This window comes from Paroedura picta, chromosome 4 (genome assembly GCF_049243985.1).
Source record: "Paroedura picta isolate Pp20150507F chromosome 4, Ppicta_v3.0, whole genome shotgun sequence".
Lineage (NCBI taxonomy): Eukaryota > Metazoa > Chordata > Lepidosauria > Squamata > Gekkonidae > Paroedura > Paroedura picta.
The window spans coordinates 29,189,684-29,208,206 of record NC_135372.1 but is presented as its reverse complement, the minus strand read 5'-3'; the positions used below and the strand labels follow the sequence as shown (position 1 = coordinate 29,208,206).

At 49.0% G+C, this 18,523-nt stretch overlaps 1 protein-coding gene and 1 long non-coding RNA gene across 6 annotated transcripts in view; both read left to right on the top strand.

Annotated features, from left to right (window-relative positions):
- Positions 1-5,842: 5,842 nt before the first annotated feature.
- Positions 5,843-12,462, top strand: LOC143836722 (uncharacterized). Its single transcript, XR_013230685.1, has 3 exons — positions 5,843-5,975; positions 6,329-6,398; positions 12,335-12,462. It is a non-coding gene; the product is annotated as an uncharacterized LOC143836722 (long non-coding RNA).
- Positions 12,463-13,396: 934 nt separating this feature from the next.
- The window catches only part of CELF5 (CUGBP Elav-like family member 5), a 68,328-nt gene continuing 63,201 nt past the window's right edge, over positions 13,397-18,523 (top strand). For 4 of the 5 annotated variants that reach the window (XM_077332118.1, XM_077332116.1, XM_077332117.1 and 1 more), the window contains exon 1: positions 13,397-13,729. In XM_077332118.1, the coding sequence (XP_077188233.1) occupies positions 13,480-13,729 (250 nt within the window). In that variant the 5' untranslated portion in view covers positions 13,397-13,479. The remainder of the gene's footprint in view (positions 13,730-18,523) is intronic. The other variant, XM_077332120.1, reaches the window with a different exon arrangement.

The following is an 18,523-nucleotide window of genomic DNA, read 5'->3' as shown; positions in this document are numbered from 1 at the left end:
GCTGCGCAAATTCAGAAAGAAGTCACTCCATGGATGTATTTAAATTGGTGATCTTGGACATTGTTTCAAATAAACCTGCTGGAGAAAGCAGCATTAAGAAGAAGCTCATTCTTCAAAAGGAAGCTACTTTAATACATTTAGTGCAGACTTTAACACCTACTCATGGATAGTCAAACTGCAGCCCTCTAGATGTCCAAGGACTACAATTTCCATGAGCGAATGCTGGCAGGTGCTCATGGGAATTGTAGTCCATGGACATCTGGAGGGCAGCAGTTTTGACTAGCTCTGGTTTAAATAATGAACTGGGCCTTTTGTGTTTCTTACAACAACCCTTTATAAACTTTTGAGAATGTTTTCTTCCTTTCCTAAACTGGTTTCCACTCCTGGCTTTCTGTTACTTTGGGATGAGCTTCAGGGGATGGCGATATATAAATATAATAAATAAAAATAAATGTTCCAGGTCTAGGTGTAGCTATTTAAGCACCTTTCAAGGGCATTTAATCTTGCTGGTGATTTTTTTTTTCTTAACATCTCACCCTAGATGGAAACAGTCTTTTGGGAGAGGCTATGACGTGGTAAAAATGCACTAATATTGTATGTCTTTTTATTCTGTATTTTATAAATATTTTGATTTTCTGCCAGCCTCAAACGGTCCCCCACCCCTTCCATTCTTCAATTTACACAGCTTGGCCTTCTGGTTTGTTTCCTTAACACTGGCTATGAAGTTAGCCTAGCTTCCCTCACAGGACTGTTGTGTGGGTAAAGGGGAAAGGAATCTATGTAGCCCTGAACTTGGAGGAAAAGTGGAATGTAACGTATCCTAAATAAAAGAGCCCAGGCTAGCTTGATCATATCAGACCTTGGATGCTAAGCGGGATTGGCTTAGTATTTGTATGGGAGATGGCAAAGAAAATTCCAGAATGCTAGGCAGAGGCAGGCCATGGTAAAACCACCTCTGAATGTCTCTTGTCCTTAAAAACCAGTCCAAGCCATCAATTTTTTGCAAGCCAGGGACCAAAGCCCACTGCAAACCTCTGACATCCGTGTTCTGTCAGCTAGGACCATGCGAAGTTTATCTCTTTTTATTTTTTTTGGCCTTTTCTAAGTGCTGAGATTAGTCTTTGTCTGAAGGAGGATGTGAATGATTACACTTGTAGTAAGTGTAAACTGGATGTCTTCTTGGAGGAAAAGGTTCAGCAGCTTGAGGAGAGAGTATCTGCCCTGTGGCTCAGCAGGGGATCATGAGAGTTTTCTTGATAGAGTGGGGCAGGCTCAGTTGGATGGGGGACAAATGGGATGCTTCTTCCTCCAACATACTAAAATCAGAGTCCGGTAGCACCTTTAAGACCAACAAAGATTTATTCAGGGCGTGAGCTTTCGAGTGCAAGCCCTCTTCGTCAGACAATGAACTCGTTACATGACAGGGAATATATAGCAAAAATCTATTCTGTTACATCAGCTATTTCATCTTCCCAACAATTTTACATGGGAATTTGGTCTGAAAGGTTGTGGCACTCCTCTTTCCCCTCTATAAAAAAGGCCCACAGAATGTATAGCTGCACACCAATGGTGTCCTGCCTAGCTTCCAGGACATGCAAAGGAAAGAGGTTTCTCTGCAGTGTTCTCTCCCTATTCTTCAGGGCCCTGATCAGGGGGACCACTGTGGAGGTCATGGAAGCTGGAAAAAAACGCTAAAGGCAGTTGGTGCCAGAGTGAATTCTCCTTGTGGAGTGATGTAAAAATAAAGAAGCCCTGGTTAAAGCTGTCATTTCTCTGGCAGAAGATAGGGTAGTAAACCTGGGATTTTGGGGATGCAGACAGGACAGATAAAGCTGATCATCTCTAAGCTTTGCTTAACCTACTGTGTATTTGTAAGCAGGAACCCTGATTTAAGATCTGAAGAATGGATAACGCAGATCATGGCTTTCTGCGCAGTATGAACTGAGGGCACTTGACAAGGTGAAATATGGTTGGGGTTTTTTTTAAAGAAAAGATGCTTTTTTTTGTTAAGTGGCTGCTCAGCCAAAAGGGATACTGGGCAGCCATGGCACCAGTCAGCCTGAAAAGACACTTGTGAAGCCAGAGCAGGGAAGCCCCATGACTGCTACTCTCAGCTCCTTCAAGAAAGGATGGGATCCATCCATATATAACAAGCTGATTTTAATAAATAAAGGGAATTTAATAAATTACTGGTTAGATACACAAAAAGACAAGTGATAACACAAAAGGACAAGTGATGGATGGGAAGTTCTTCAAAACGAGATGCTGAAGGCTCAATATGAAATAGTTCCAGTGAAGCAAAGGAATGGAAGTGTGAGGAGCTTCAATTACCCAGAAAAGCAAATTCTTGACTTGAAGCAAAAGATTTCATTTATTGAGCAAGAAAGTACTCTCATCAAAACATTGTTGAAACTGAGGCCAAAGATACAGGTCTTCACATATATCTCCAACCCAGCTTCCCCCCCCTCTCCCCTGGAATCCAGAGAAAGTGGGAGAACATCAAATAGCCAAAACACTCAGATAAGGGAATTCAAGGCTCTAAAGGGAAAGGGGAGGGAGAGGAGATGGTAGGAGTGAGAAGGATGGGGAGAGGTGGAATGCAGAAAGGAGCATCAGGGACATAAACCAAAGGAGACAAGCTGCCTCCAACCTCTATAAGACTGATACTTTATATACCTAGCTACATAGGTAAAGCACCAAGTCATGTCTGACCCTTGGGGTGACACCCTCTAGCATTTTCTTGGCAGACTCAATACAGGGTGGTTCAAGCTGGGTACTCATTTTACCAACCTTGGAAGGCTGAGTCAACCTTGAGCTGACTGCTGGGATCAAACTCCCAGCCTCATGGTCAGAGCTTCAGACAGCATGTCAGCTGCCTTACCACCCTGCGCCACAAGAGGCTCCTACCTAGCTACATAAACATTACTAATTAATGGCAGAAACAACAGGGTTCTGATGGGGAAAATGTCAAAAGAAGCCAAGTCTAAAGAACTATTAAATGAATTGAGATTTTAAAAGGACATGTACATGAAATGGATAAAGGAGGAAATCAAGGGGTAATTTTTAAAAAATAACCAAGAAATTTAGGAAGAGGGTTAAAAAAGCTAAAGCGCAGAATGAGGTCCTGTTTGTCAGGGGATTTAAAAATACCGATGAGGTTTTTTTGAGTAGGTCCATAGCAAAAGGAAAAATACGGAAGTGGTAGGTTCATTGTGTGGGGACGTCAGTGTCATTATAACCAAAGATTGGTGACAAGGCAGAAGTGTTTAATACCTCCTTTGTTTTCTCATAAGGAAAATCCACTTACCATCTCACAGTGACAATCAACAATTCCCTGGGTAGGCAAGGAAGGGCCACAAGAGACAAACACTGGCACATCCCTTCCTGCCCACCCACTCACCATCTGCCTAAGTTCATAACATCAGTATTTAAGTCAGATGACTATCCTCTGCTTAAAAACTTCCAAAGAAGGAGAACTTGCCAATCCCGAGGAAGCCTGTTTCACTGAGGAACAGCTGTAACTGTCAGGAACATCTTCCAGATGTTTTGCCAAAAATACTTCCCACCCATTGGTTCCGTTTCTACCTGCTGAAGCAACGAGACACACTTTGGCTTCTACTTTCAATAGGGAATCCCCAATTACCAGCATTTGTCTCCTAGTCCTAATAGGTTGGGGCGCAGAAGAGGTAGTCCTCTCATCCACAGAGGCCTGTGAAACATCTTCTGAGCTTTGGGGGAGTTGGGGGAATAGCCCTTGTTCCTGTAGTGCAGAGTCACTATCTACTGGCAGATCCCAGAAACAATTTCTGAATGTCAGAGGGGCAGAATATCTCCTTATTTTTTGAGACCTCTGGGTAGCGTTTTTCCATCCGCTGTCCTCTTGTACTGGATTCTCTGTTTGGTGAAAACCCCCTCTCAATTGCCGTCCAAAATTGCCTCCTTTTAGAATAAAGTGGGGACAGGCGTTCTTGTAGCTTCTGTACCTTCTCCTTCAGGGGTGCTACTAACTTGCACATGGCACATGTGTATTTAAAGTGCCACAGACAGTGCAAGTCACAGCCACAGGTCTATCGCCAGATACACGGCTTCGATCCATTGCAGGAAGAAGCAGAGCCCATCTGCAAATTCCGCAACACTTACAGACCCTTCTGGCTCTGTAAGATCCACAATCTTATAAATATATAAGCTAAGATAGATAATCGTAATATAAAATATAATATATTAATATATATTTTAAGATTTTTAATTAAACTAGGGAGGGGTCAGGAGGACAGAATGGCTTTCCACAGTGGCCTCGTTGAGGTCACACATAGTGGGAAAAGAATGGGAGGGAAGAGCTGAATCCACGGCACTCCCCCTATTTCCTCCTCTCAGAATCTCTTCTCAGAGCCCCACTGGCAGAAAATGGCTGGAGGAAGGCTGGTGCCAGCAACAGGAGACAGTCTCTTCCCTCTCTTGAGGGAATCTCTTTAGTCTGGAAAGGAGCTGTAATTCCAGGGGATCCCCAGGTCCCACCTGGAGGCTGGCATCCCTAGTTGAGAACTACTATACCTGGATCCACTGTGTACAGCAGGGGTAGTCAAACTGCGGCCCTCCAGATGTCCATGAACTACAATTCCCATGAGCCCCCTGCCAGCATTTGCTGGCAGGGGGCTCCTGGGAATTGTAGTCCATGGACATCTGGAGGGCAGCAGTTTGACTACCCCTGGTGTACAGCCTTCACAAGGATTCCTTTCTTCCCAGGCTTCCCCTTGCCCAGGCAGCCATTTCTGACTCTGGGAAAATAGATTCTCAGGTCTCGCTAGGATTGCCAACCTCCTGGTGGTGCCTGAAGGTCTCCCAAAGCTACAAGTGATCTCCAAATTACACAGGTCATTTCTCCTGAGAACTGCCGCTTTGCATGGTGGGCTTTATGACAGCTGAGGTAAATGCATCCTTGTTTTGTTCAGGCAAGCTACAACGCACATAAAAATGAAGCTTATTTAGGAAGCATTTTACTTTATGTCCACAGTAAACATGTGACTTCCAGGGGTGTAGCAGGGTTACTTGAAGCCTGAAGAATATTCCAGAGGTTACCTGTCCATGGTCAAAAGGTTGGAAAGGACTGCTCTATAGTAATAGGCCCTGCAGAGCTCCTTCCCCCCCCCCCTGATTTTCAGGAATTGCCGAACCTGGAGCTGGCAACCCTAGGACTCCTACGATTGCTTGGCCTTTAGAAGAGTTTGCACCTAATTGAGCCTTTAAATTTGCTAACTCCCCAGAATCTCTCTAGTACTTAGGAAAGCTTTGCCAGTTGAATTTCTGCTTGATCTGGAAGGAGCTCCCCTGGCAGCAGAGAGGGCAGAGTTTTTATTGTGAGCCTGACTTCCATGTAGCTTTAGGCACAGCCCAGCAAGATATTTGGCTGGAACTCTTGCGTACCTGTGACTCTGCTCCTAGATATCTGGAAACCTCCCCTATGATTGGCTTAGCTGCTGTGATGTCATGGGGTTGGTGAGTTGTAGCAACTTAAAAACAATTGAAAGAGCATTTCCAAAATCAGAGGTTCAGAAAAGACCTGGAGAACAGAGACGTTTGGGAGAGACCTGGGCTGAATCTGCACTTCCTTTGTTTATTCCTGTTGAATTCCGATTAATTTGAGCTCGTGTCTTCCTCATTACTTTTCCCCGACTTGAAACAGAAAGTGCTCTGCACCATTTGGGGAGCTGAATGGAGGGTGGAGGATTTCTCCTCTTTTGAAAGCCTGTGGAGGAGCAGCACGAGGGCTCTTTCTCTAACGAGCACAAGGGAGGGGGGGAGGGAGCCAAGCAGCCAGCCAGCAGCCTCTCAGAGAAGAGGCAAATCTCTGCTGGTTCTGGAGTACAGATTCCAGAGGGAAACACAGAAAAAATAAATCTTGGGAGGAAAGTTTCGCAACCAGGAAGCATTTAAACTGACGCCCATTTAAAAGCACTCCAGGATATCATGAGAAAAAGGTAGGGTCACTCCGGATCAATCATGTTTGTTGCAGAGGGAAAATTTAAATCACCCCAAATCAACCTGGGATTGCAATAACAGCTCTGTGCAGGCTCCACCCCAGAGCCACTAGATCTAGGATATCTGTACCCCTTTTTAGATAAACCTGTTTTTTAAAAGAGCAAAGTTTAAGTCAATGGCATCTTTAAGACAGGAATGCCAGCCTCCCGGTAGAACCTGGAGATCCCTGGAATTGCAGCTCATAGAGATCAGTTCCCCTAGAGAAAATGGCCCGTATGATGTTTACCCCATTGAAGTCCCTCCCCAAGCTCTGCCTTTTGCATCTGAGTGTCTCTACCCCGAATGTCTCCAGGTTTTTCCCAACCCAGAGCTGGCAACTCTACTTGAAGACCAACATCACTGTTCCAGACCGGATGTTCCAGGTACTTTCCAATGTTCAGCTTGGTACACAGGCCTTTCTTAGGGCTGGTTGCTCTGCTCCTTTCTGGCTCGTGGGCTGGAATAACACTGCTGATTGCAACCTCTTTTATATGCTTTATTTAACCTTTTGTGCATAATTTGCATGCTCCAAAGGGAGCTGGGTTTATTAATTCCTTTTATTTTAAGCACTTCTTGTCTGTCCTTGCTGAGATCCAAGGGGGATTGTGTAGCATAAGCAAGGCGTAAACCTGGCAAGGCAGTGGAACCCAGGCCCCTGCTGGGATCTCCTGGTCTGGGCAAGAGGTCAGTCAGGGCTGTCAGGTCCTCCAGTACTTCTGGGTTTGGGGGCAATGCTCTCCCCCCCCCCCCCGCCCAGCAGCCAGGTAACCTCATGAAAGCTGCTCAAGATGCCGGGGCCTCAAGTTCACTCAGATCTGCCTGTAGTAACTTAGCAGTTTTGCTTGTTTAATAAAGAGGGGTGTGTGTGTGAGAGAGAGAGTGTGTGTGTGAGAGAGAATTGGCAGCTATCACAGGGGAGGAGGGACGCAGGCTGAAGGCCTGTCAACAGAGATGGCAGACTGCTGTGATTCCTCACTGGGTTAACATCCAAGGAAGGGGGGGTTACTGCAATAGAGGATTTGTAAATGGGGGTGGTGGTGTTTTCTCCTGGGGAGGCAGAAGTTCTTGCGTGGCTCATCTCTTGAAGAAGCCTGAAGTGTATCACAGGAATGAGCCTTGTGAAGAAATCCTTGTTAGGCTCCAGCCTTGCCTCGCTTTGGAGAAAAGCGAGGCCAAGGATGTTCTCCGTCTCTTCTTATGAATGGCCCAAACCATGGGTGAGAGACTGGCTCACTGGTGGGACATCTGCCTGACTACGAGGGTCGGTTGTCAGGTCCCACTCCTTACCGGCCAGTGGCAGGGCCAGGGATCTAGGATTGCCAACTCCAGGTTGGGAAGCTCCAGGAGATTTGGGGGTGGAGCCTGTGGAGGATGACGATGGATACGAGGCCCGGCAGTCCCACTCCCAAGCAGCCATTTTCTCCAGGGGAGAATTTACTGTGATATCTGCAGAGCCCTTGCTTTGAACTGCTGGTGGGCAGAGAACCTAGCCCAGGGTTGGGCAAACTGTGGCCCTCCAGATGATCATGGACTACATTTCCCATGAGCCCCAGCCAGCCCATGAGCCAGCATTCGCTGGCAGGGGCTCATGGGAACTGTAGTCCATGAACATCCGGAGGGCCATAGTTTGCCCACCCCTGACCTAGGCAATCCAAAGCCAAGGTAGACTGGAGAATCCGGATGGTTCAGCCACAGCTGGCTTGGTGGTTGGCCCTTCATGGAAGCACAAATCTCTGGCAAAGAGACGGTGCTCTTTTTTTGAGGTTGGGGAACAAACTGTAGAAAGACAAAGCAGATGAAAAGCGTTGGGTTTCCATTTCTGCAGACCCTCTGCATCAGCCTGAGCTTCCCTACAGGTTGGCTGCCTTTGTAGAAGATGCTGTGAGGATACAGATCAGCTGCCAAGAAAACCTGCAAACATTGTGACCTTGGTCAACTTCTTGCAGGCGTCCACCATGACATGCCAGACCTGCTTTGTGGCAAACGCAAGTGGGATTTATGAAACCTACTTGCAGTATTTTAAAAGTATTACTCTTCAAAAACTGTAAATTCAAGACTCTGCAACTTGTTCTGTGAAGGGTTCAATAACTTGGCCTTCCATTTTCCAAGACTGCTGTTGCATAATCTCTGGCATTCAACATATCCGAGATGCTTTCATCATCCAGTTTCATAACTAGTTTTTAAAAGCCAACAATTTGTTATTAATTCCTGCTTGTATAGGACACAACATTAGACCATAAGAGCAACAATGTAGTTTTCTTGGGATCCCATGGGCACCTTTGGAATTCTGATGCAACCTGGTGGGGCACAGCCACAAAATGGCTGCCCCAGCCACAAAATGGATGCCATGCCTTACTTTCAGTCACAGAAAAATCAGAGTCCAGTGGCACCTTCAAGACCAACCACGATTTATTTAAGGCATGAGCTTTCGAGTGCAAGCACTCTTCCTCAGACTTGCACTCAAAAGCTCACACCTTAAATCAGGGGTAGTCAAACTGCGGCCCTCCAGATGTCCATGAACTACAATTCCCAGAAGCCCCTGCCAGCGAATGCTGGCAGGGGCTTCTGGGAATTGTAGTTCATGGACATCTGGAGGGCCGCAGTTTGACTACCCCTGCCTTAAATAAATCTTGGTTGGTCTTAAAGGAGCTACTGGACTGATTTTATTGTGCTATTTCAGATCAACACGGCGACCCACTTGAATCTTTCAGTCACAGAGTGAGGTTCTTTCACAACCCTAGGCATGCACTGCTGTGATGTCCCTTTCCATCCCCTAACAAGACAAATACTATTAACCAAGGTTAGTTTATTAATAAGAGACATGCAGGAGATCTATGTCATTAGAAGGCAATCAAAGCTGACACAGGAGTGACCATGAACCAGCTGAAAGAAGTGGTCATTGACAGAGATGCGTGGCGGAAACTTTCCTATAGAATCGCCGGGGGTCAAACACGACTGAACAGATGACATTATCATCATCATCATCATCATCATCATCATCATCCAGGAGATCAGGCTGCCAAAGGCAACGTGTAGAGCAAAAGGACTGACTGCAAAAAAGTCCTGAGTTCGAGCCAGGGTAATATAGGCACAGGACCCCCCCCCCCGCCCCTCCAAAGATGCAGGAAGCCCTTTCCCATGAGAGAACTTTTAATCCTAGCTGGGTACAAAATCTAGAGACAAGCTAGCCGGGGAAGTTGGCCAGGTGGCCTCATCTAGGCTACACAAACACACTTCTTCACCATTTTGAAGGCACAAGGAGAGATACGCCAGTTCACACTTCCGGGGGGGGGGGGAATCCAGAGGAAAAGGGTAAGGCACCTGACAGGATCCTCGTGCTGTGGCGGCAGTGGCTGCCAAAGCAATGTTTTAAAAAATCTGCACAGTCGATCAGGAGACATGTTGGGCAACAGTCTCACCTGGCCCCACCCACTTCCTGAAAACACCTGGCAGGCTCCAGGGATGGGGACCGTGTTCTTTGAAGCACAAAATGTCCAGACAATGGAAATCGTTAGGAGTTTGCCTACAACCTTGGGGATTTTTGCCTCACGGGTAAGAAAGCTGCGTTATGCCCAGGTGCCCCTTTTTAAAGGGCAGGTGCTAGTAGACCTTTGGGAATTCTACAGGGACAAGGCAGGAGACATGAAGCCTGGGTGGAAATTTAGGGACAGGTGGAGCCCTGCTGCCCTACACCTACTTGGCCATGGGACTAGCCTGTCTGGCCAGAACCCCATTGCGTAGTTCGGTGACCTTCAGGTGACCAGAGCAGGCCGCATGGGGGGCTACTATGGATTATAGCTTGTAGACTTCCCTCTGGTCTGGTGGTCACATTTGGCATGAAATAGCAAATGGACTCATGTCTCTAGATTTTTTTTAAAAAATGGCTGCTTGGAGTTATAACTGATCTTCAAACAACAGAAATCCATTTCCACAGAGAAAATGGCTGGGTTTTTGTGTTTTTGTGTGTCTGTGTGGTGGGTGGGGGCTCCAAGGCAATGACGTTTTGCTGAGGTTTCTCCAGCCTCTGCCCTGGAATATCAAGCAGTTTACCAACCTGGCGTAACTCTTGCCTACGCTGGAATTGCTTGGAGAGGATCCCCTCCCCTTGGAAGCCCACTCCCTGGCATGCTGTAAGTTCAGCAGCTGAGGCCTTGCCTCGGACTCTTATTATGCGCATTGACCTCTGGGCACAGCTGGGGCTTTTGCCGTGCTGCCTCCCACTCCAACAACATCTGTCTGTCTGCTTTCCCCCCTGAAACGTTCCTCTTTGCAATGGTCTTAGTCAGTGATCCCCAACCTTTTTAACCGGGGTCCTGTCAAGGCTTGCCAATTTTACTGAGGCCCGGGGGGGGGTAGTCTTTTGCTGAGGGACGTTGCTGCCGCCGCCTGAGCCCCTGCTCCACTTGCTTTCCCACCAGCACCCCTGATTTCCCACTGCCCACTGGGGTGTGCTGCCAGCAGCAACTGTGCAGTGCCAGGCCAAGGGGTAGTCCCAGCCATGGCGGCTCCTGGAGAGCACCAAAGGTGAGCCAGTGGCAGAGTGGCAGGGCAGCCCCTGAGGCATCAGCTGGGGAGGAGGACAAGGAGGAGCCGCAGCCTGGTACAGACTGATCCATGGACCGGGACCAGTCTCCAGACCAGGGGTTGGGGACCACTGGTCTTAGGTTCTTAGTATTGTACACTTCAGGCAAGCTTGCCAACTCCAAGTTGGGTAATTCCTGGAGATTTTGTGAATATGATCTGGGGAGGGATCATAGTGGGGCATATTGCATACAGCCCACCCTCCAAGGGAATTGATCTCTGGAGCTTGAAGGTCAGTTGTAATTCTAGATCACTAGCTGCTGCCCCACTGAGGATAGTAACCCTAGATTTGGGGTTGGAGCTTCCAGACCAATGCATCTTGTGCAAGTAGAAACCCAGGGGTCTTCTGCACTCGTTGAAAATAGCACAATGGTTACAAATTGAAATCGCTACTGTTTTGCTGTTATGCACAACATCGTTGACAATCTGCAACATTCCTGAAACCGATCCGCAGAAAGTGCTTCGTTGTAGCACTTTCAGGGAAATCCCAAAAAGTGGATTCACCCTCCGGAAAGTGCTACACTCTTGCAACCAATCTGCAACACTAGCAGGAAAGTTCAATGCGTTACCATTGTTGCGGTTTCTGCAAAGTCCCTCCCACTAGCTCTCTCCTCTGATCTTCCGGCGAAGCGATCGCCATTTTTTTTTTCTTGGAGCGAGAGGAGATCAACGCACCAGTGAGCCTTCGTTTACCCAGCAAGGCTTTCCTGGCTGCAGTCCCTCCCCAGAGCTGTTTTAAGTCACCAAGCACAAAGCAACACACAGCCCCGTTTGCTGGTTTATTTTACCTTTATTTTTCACTGTATTTTCGGCCGAAAATCGCGCCCGTGCGAGGGGGGGTGTAATTTTTTTTCACTCGGGGGGAGTGTGGCAACGATGAAACGGCAGCTCAAACACCACCTGCTAGCTAGATGGGTCTCTCCGTTGCAACGAATCAACGCAGATTTGTTGCAACGTGTTTTTTTTTTAAACCTTCCTTAAAGTGAAAGGGGCTTTTTGGGAGCATGATAATGGCCGCCCATTGGCTGCTTGACGGCCAGGGGCAGGACAAAGCTCGGCAATATCGCTTCCTGGCTAGCGATTTTTGCCGATACCGGAAACCTGTGGGAAACGATAGAAACGCAACTGGATTCCACTACAAAGCCAGGTATGCATAACAACGAATTACACTATTTAAAATGGCGTTTTTTCAGTCCGCAACCAATTTGCTATATAGATCCTGGTGCGGAATGGCCCCCAGAGTCAACTCAAGTCACCTTTGTGCCCAGTGGACTTGACTGTCCTGTTCCGTATTTCCACAGGTGAGTATGAAAGATGGCAAAAAGGGATGTATGAGCACTGCTCTACTCCATAATGATTTCTTCTAAGAAATCACATTGCACCTCCAGACTGGCCTAGATCCAGTAGCTTTTTGACACAGCAGCAGATCTGGAATGAAAAGTTGGTGCTTGATCTTACAGTAGCTCTCATGCAAACAACTGCACTGAGCCAAACTTCACTGCCCTTAATGGCTTGTGCTTTTGAACTTTTTATGACTCTCCCTACTGACAAAGAGAGGTATGAATTGTAGTAAATGGTAGCCATAGCTGAAAGAAGTTAACTCTCGTGTGTCTGGGGGGAAATATCTGTATAATCATCTGGAAACAACTCCCAGTGCACCATAGGTGAGTCGCTTTATGTAATGCTGTGCTGAATTTTTTCTCCTTCCCCTTCCCCCCCCCCCAATTTCAATATGTAGGGATTTCACTTTCTGCTGAACAGTGGACCAACTTGAAAGAGATAATTCTAGAAATTGACACCGAGATCAAGAAATTCGAAGATGCGAGCCACCTAAGAAGCTGGTTTTGTGTGTGTATGTTTTAAATGTATAGGGTTTGATTGGGGAGGCAGCACTGTTCTTTTCTGTTACCAAATAAAACGAAAGGGTTGAAAGTCTCAGTTTTCCAGAAATGTTGTGGGGCCAAGCCTGGTGTAGGATTGGCTTAATCATGACTGCGTGCCCAGTTCCCACTTGTGGCACCAAGAAACGGGGGTGATGGCTTTCCTGTGCGGAAATAAATTTAACAGGTTAGGTTCATCAATCAGCTTTTGGCCTTGAATGCTAAATGGAACCTCCATGTTCAGAAAAAGTATACCTTAATGCTTACTGCTTGTAGATACCCATAAGAGAATGTTTTGGCCACACAGGTGGTCTTGGTATGCCCGTGTCCCTGTGGGAAACAGGATGCTGGACTAGAAGTATTTTCCGAGGTTAACATATTTTGAGACATTAGATACTTTCAGAAAATGAGGGGACAGTTGTTCCCCAAATCTGTGAACAAATCTGGGTCTCCCTTCTCACAGTGGAGTCTACAGTCTGGGGTAGTCCCTTCTCCCCCACTCTCACCCCAGTCTTTGCCAGATTGATTAGGAAATCCTACATTACCCTGCTGAGATCCACACCACTAGTTGGGCTGGGCTGGCCCTGCTGGGTGGGCGTGGTCCCTGGAACCACTGTGTGTCCCTTGTGATCTGAGGGCAAGTGGGGCAAAGACCTTCCATGCTGGGTCAGATGGCTTGCTCATCCAACCCAGCATGGTGTTCCCGAAGGTCTTCAGGCTCTTGAGCTTGCCTCTCTTTTCATTGGGTTGCATAACCACCTTTATTTTGGGATGTGCTTTTAATCTCTCCTTCCTCCCCACCCTAAAACCCTAGAGGCCCCCCCATCCTTCTCCCCCCCCCCATTCCCAAACATCCTGCACTTCACACATTGGCCAGCAGGTGTCACTGCAGAGCGCCTGCCTTTTGTGGTCCTGATGCTGCAGCCGCCAGCCTGTTTTCCATCTGCCTGCATCTTCTCCCTGCAGCATCTTCCGCTGCGCAGCCCGCACCGGGGCTCGGGGAATGGCCAGACTCCCTGCGAGTGAGCCCAGGCGGCAGGCACAGCCACAGCAGCCGCCCCGCACCTCCCCCATGAGCAGCGGTGGCAGCAGCTCGGAGCCTGAGGGCATGAAGGACCTGGATGCTATCAAGCTATTTGTGGGCCAGATCCCCCGGAACCTGGAGGAGAAAGACCTGAAGCCCCTTTTCGAGCAGTTTGGCCAGATCTACGAACTCACCGTGCTCAAAGATCGCTACACCGGCATGCACAAGGGTGAGATTCCAGCAGCCAGGGGTCTTCTGCAACCCCATTCACCCCTCCCTCCAGCACTCCCTCTTGTCTCTCCCTTTCCTCCTGCTGGCCGTTCCCATTCCTCCCCCCTCCCTGCTTCCTTAGCACCCCCTGCCTCCCCCCACAAGATCATTCCCCCATGCTTGGTGAAAATGGTTCCTCTTAGAATGTGCCTCCCCCCCTTTCACTCCCTGTTCAGCCATCCTTGGCCATCTTCTCACCATCCCTGTCCTCTCCACTTTCCCCACCCCTCCCTCTCTGCCTCCCAATTTTTGCCTTCAACCCATCACAATATGCAAATCCTCCCTCTTCCATTTTGCTTCCCCCCCTCTCTCCCTATCATGACAAAACTGCTCCCCTTTTTTGTCCCTGGGACTGAGAGGCTGGGCTTCTGCTTCTGGGAACCCCCCGCTTGGCCAAGGGGGCTGGTTTTGTCTCATGTGGGCCCCAAAGATGGTTGAAGGCAATGGAAGAGCTCCATTTACGTTGGAGGAAATGCCAGGACAGCCCCCCACCCTCACCGCAGGTGTTATGGAGAACCTGAATCACTCCCCCCCTACACACACACACACACACACACACACACAAAAGCTCTGCATTTTCTTACTCTTCTGCTGCTGCTTCTTCACAACCTTCTTCTCATCCCTGTTTTTGGTTTCCTGGTTCAATCCCTCCCCCTTTCCATGTCCACTGGGCCCCCTCCTAGCAGTTACATCCCTGCTCTTGGTTTTCTCTTCTCTGGGGAGCTTTTCCTCCTCCTCGCCTAAGCTTTTGACAGAGGTGGCCGTGGGAACTTTAAATCCACTGGATGCAATTGCATTTGATTTAAAAAGGGGAAATAAAAGAGCGGGAGGGAATCTGCTTGGGATCTGCACGGTGGCTTAGCCCAGCTTCCCCGGCCAGACTGAGGAGGGGAGTGCAGCTGCTTTGAAAGGCTTAAGTGACTGACAGAGGGGATGCCTTTCGGATTCTGGCCCATCTGCCTGTGCAGCCCTTCAGGAGGGGCTCTGGCCTCAGTGCAGTGAGTGTGTGTATTTGTGTGTGTGTATGGGGGGGGGACTTGTCTCTTGGGGAGATCTGGCCTGTGGGTTCTTCTTGGGACCATCTTGCCCAAAATGAGGCTTACAGCTATTAAAATGTTCCTGACAATCTTTAAAAATCACAGTCCAGCAGCACCTTTAAGACCAACAAAGATGAAGCACCGGAAAGCTCACGCCTTGAATAAATCTTTGTTGGTCTTAAAGGTGCTACTGGACTTTGATTTTATTGTGCTATTTCAGACCAACACGGCTACTCATTTGAATCCATCCTTTCTACCTTTGTGAGGTTAAATTGTTAGGTACTTAACGTTGATCAGAGAAACAATGGCTCTTCTTCTTAAAAAAAAAATCAGAGCAGGTGGTCAAAGGCAGAAATGTTTCCATATTCTATTTTATTATTTTTTATTTTTTTGCTTTAAATCATTTTTTTCTTAATTCTGATGCATGATGGTTAAAATGTACAAGGGGAGGAACGTGGTAATTTTTTCCCTTCCCTACAGAGTTCTTTGATGCTTTCGTAGATGCAATGAGCCAGCTGCCTTGAGCAGCGTGGCTTAGACTCCTCGGAGAAAAATGAGTGCCTCAGAGCATGTGCAGATCACACCTTGGCCCTCCCCCTTCTTCTAAGGAGCTCAGAGTGGCTTGTATGGGTCTCTGCGCTCACAGCTGCTTTGTGAGGTAGGCTAGGCTGACAGCTGCTCTGTCCCCGCCCTTTCCTCAATCAGGTCCCCTCTGCAGGAGTCTGTGAGAGGCAACAATGGGGGTGCACTAAGACCATGGGGGTCCAGGTTCACCTACTGAGTCCAAAAAGGCTAGTGGAAGGTGTATGCTGCACAAATGACAGGTTTGGGCATTCTCAGTTTGTCTTGGAGCGTGCGGCTAAACTAATCCCTAAAAGGTTCCTTACTTCATTGATGTTTTTAAAGGAGCAACACTTGAGTCTCTGAGGTCCAAGGTTCAAATGCCCCTCATGGAACATTAAGGGGAGGAGCTAACAGGTCACAGACTAAACAGGTGCTGGACTTTGAGACCCCCCTCCCCATTTCTACAATGCTTTCTGTGAACCCCTTGGCAAGCTTCACCAGGACGATAATGTGTAACATGAAAGCCTGCATGGGACAGTGGTTAACGTGCTGGACTTGGGAACTGGGCACCATTCAGAGCAACACAGTTTAAATCAGAGGGAAAGCTTGCATGTGTGCGTGCCTGCAGGCAAAAGCACATCCCCTGAAATTAACCTGGTCTGAAAGATGCCCCTGGACTCAAATTTCGCCCTGTTGCCTAGAGTGGTTTAAGGATTCACGGGAGCCTGTAGTTCCCGACCCAGTTTAAGGATTTGTGGAGCCCTAAAAGTGTACAGTTGCAGCAGGAGCAAGCAGACTGGGGGCAGAGGGGCTCCCCCACACCGGGAAGGGGTGTCACTCTGAGTGTCCTTAAAGAGGAGAGGTGAGAGACTATGTCCCAGATGCATGGGGGGGGGGGAGGCAATGTAAGGTAGGGTTGTGTGAGGCGGCGTCCGAATCGGCCGTTCCTGGAACGGCCGATTCGGATGCCACCGCACACAACCCTAATGAGGGGTCCAGAGCATGTTTGAACATGCAACATGGATAAAGTGGCCCTGCCTGTTGGTTCAGACTTCACAGCTGCCCACCTGAATGGAACTTGCAGGGGTCCCCAAGGCCTCATCCTGGAAAGGCTGGTGCTCTCTTCCCCTGAAGAGCTGCCTTCCTCTGGGTACCAGAAGCCAGCTCCTTGCCTGGAATATGTGCTCACACTGTGGCTGCTTCTCAGTGGTCGCTGATGTGTGCTAGAGCAGGGGTAGTCAACCTGTGGTCCTCCAGATGTCCATGGACTACAATTCCCAGGAGCCCCTGCCAACAAACGCTGGCAGGGGCTCATGGGGATTGTAGTCCATGGACATCTGGAGGACCACAGGTTGACTACCCCTGTGCTAGAGGCAAGGATCGCGGCTCCTCTGGACTTGGCGAGATCAGTCTCCCTGCTTTGTGTTGCAACAACCCTGTAAAGTAGGCCCTATCCATGGCATTGTCCCTAACCACGATGTTCTTGGTCCCTTCGAGCAATAGGGCAGGGAAAAGCCTAGACTCTGGGGGTAGAGCCTGCAGAGAACGGTTTGGAGAGGAGTTTCAGTGGGGCACAATGCCATACAGCCCACCTTCTAAGTGAGTGCGGTTTTCTCCAGGGGAACCGACCTCTGCTGCAATTCTGGCTGGCCTCTCTATTTGGTGGCCTAGGCTAACAGGGCTGTCCTCTTCTGGGATGGTCCTCCCCACCCTGGAAACATTTATGTGGCTCAGTTTGCGTTGCAGCATCCCTGGAACTTGCTGCCTTGAGCGCCCTCTAGGGGCCAGGGGGCTGAGGCTGGCCCTCTGGCCTGCCCTCCCTTCTGCCCAGAGGAGTTCCACCCGGACCGCTTTCTCTCCCTCGGCTCCCCGCGGTTCCCATGAGGCAGGCTTGATTGCTGGGCTTACCGAAGACCAGGAAACACACGTGCATGCGTGGGCCGTGCTTGGCAGATGCTCTCCAGAAGGCATGCTTGGATTTCGGCTGTCCCGAGGGGGAGGGGGAGGGGGAGGGGGGCAAGGCAGTAGCAGGGAAGCTGGTTAGCTAGAGCAGGGGTAGTCAAACTGCGGCCCTCCAGATGTCCATGGACTACAATTCCCAGGAGCCCCTGCCAGCGTTTGTTGGCAGGGGCTCCTGGGAATTGTAGTCCATGGACATCTGGAGGACCGCAGTTTTGACTACCCCTGAGCTAGAGCCACTGCAGTCTTCAGATGAAACACGGCTCTGAGATCTGGGAGAGCCCTGCCCTCTGTTCTGGGATTACGGCTGCCATCTCAGGAGATTCCTAGAGATTTGAGGGTAGAATTAGGGGGGGGGGGGACGACCTCAGTACAGTATAACACACAATCTGTGCTCCCAGGCAGCTGGTTTTCCCAGTTGTAATTCTAGATCTCCACCTGGAGGTTGGTAACCCTGTCTGGGAGTTGGTGCTTCATGTCTTGTGGGCCAGGGTTGGCCCAAACCAGGGGTAGTCAAACTGCGGCCCTCCAGATGTCCATGGACTAAAATTCCCATGAGTCCCTGCCAGCGAATGCTGGCAGGGCCTCATGGGAATTGTAGTCCATGGACATCTGGAGGGCCACAGTTCGACTACCCCTGGCCCAAACGACTCTGGTGGATGGTACTTAGAGTTGCCAACTTCCAGGAGATTTGTCTGGAGATTTCCTAGAAGAACAACAGTTTGCAAGGCAACCGAGACCAGTTCCCCTGGAGAGAAGGGCTGCTTTGGAGGGGGTCCCTCCCTTCCCTAACCCCCCAAATCTCCAGGAATTTCCCAACCTGGAATTGGCAAGCCTAACTGTGATGGGGAAGTGCTTGCTGGAACCGGAGTCCTGGAAAAGAGGCCCTTGATCAAAGAGGAAGGACAACGAAGACGGTGGTTTTTTTGATAGTCTTACTGCCAATCTACCCCCAGATGGAATCTTGTGATCAGAGAAGGGGGGAGAGAGAAATTGCAAATTCAGGTGCAGTGCCCTTCGGTGGGGAGGTTCTGTTCCTAGCTCTCAGAGCTTATAGCCATGTTCCTGGTGAGCAAACTTTGGCATGCCTGTATTGGTTGGAAATGAGCACATTTTCTCCAAAGTGTGCTCTTGAAGGGGGTGGTGGGTGGAGGTTGCTGGCTGTTTCCTCTTTAGAACCAGACGTGTCAGGT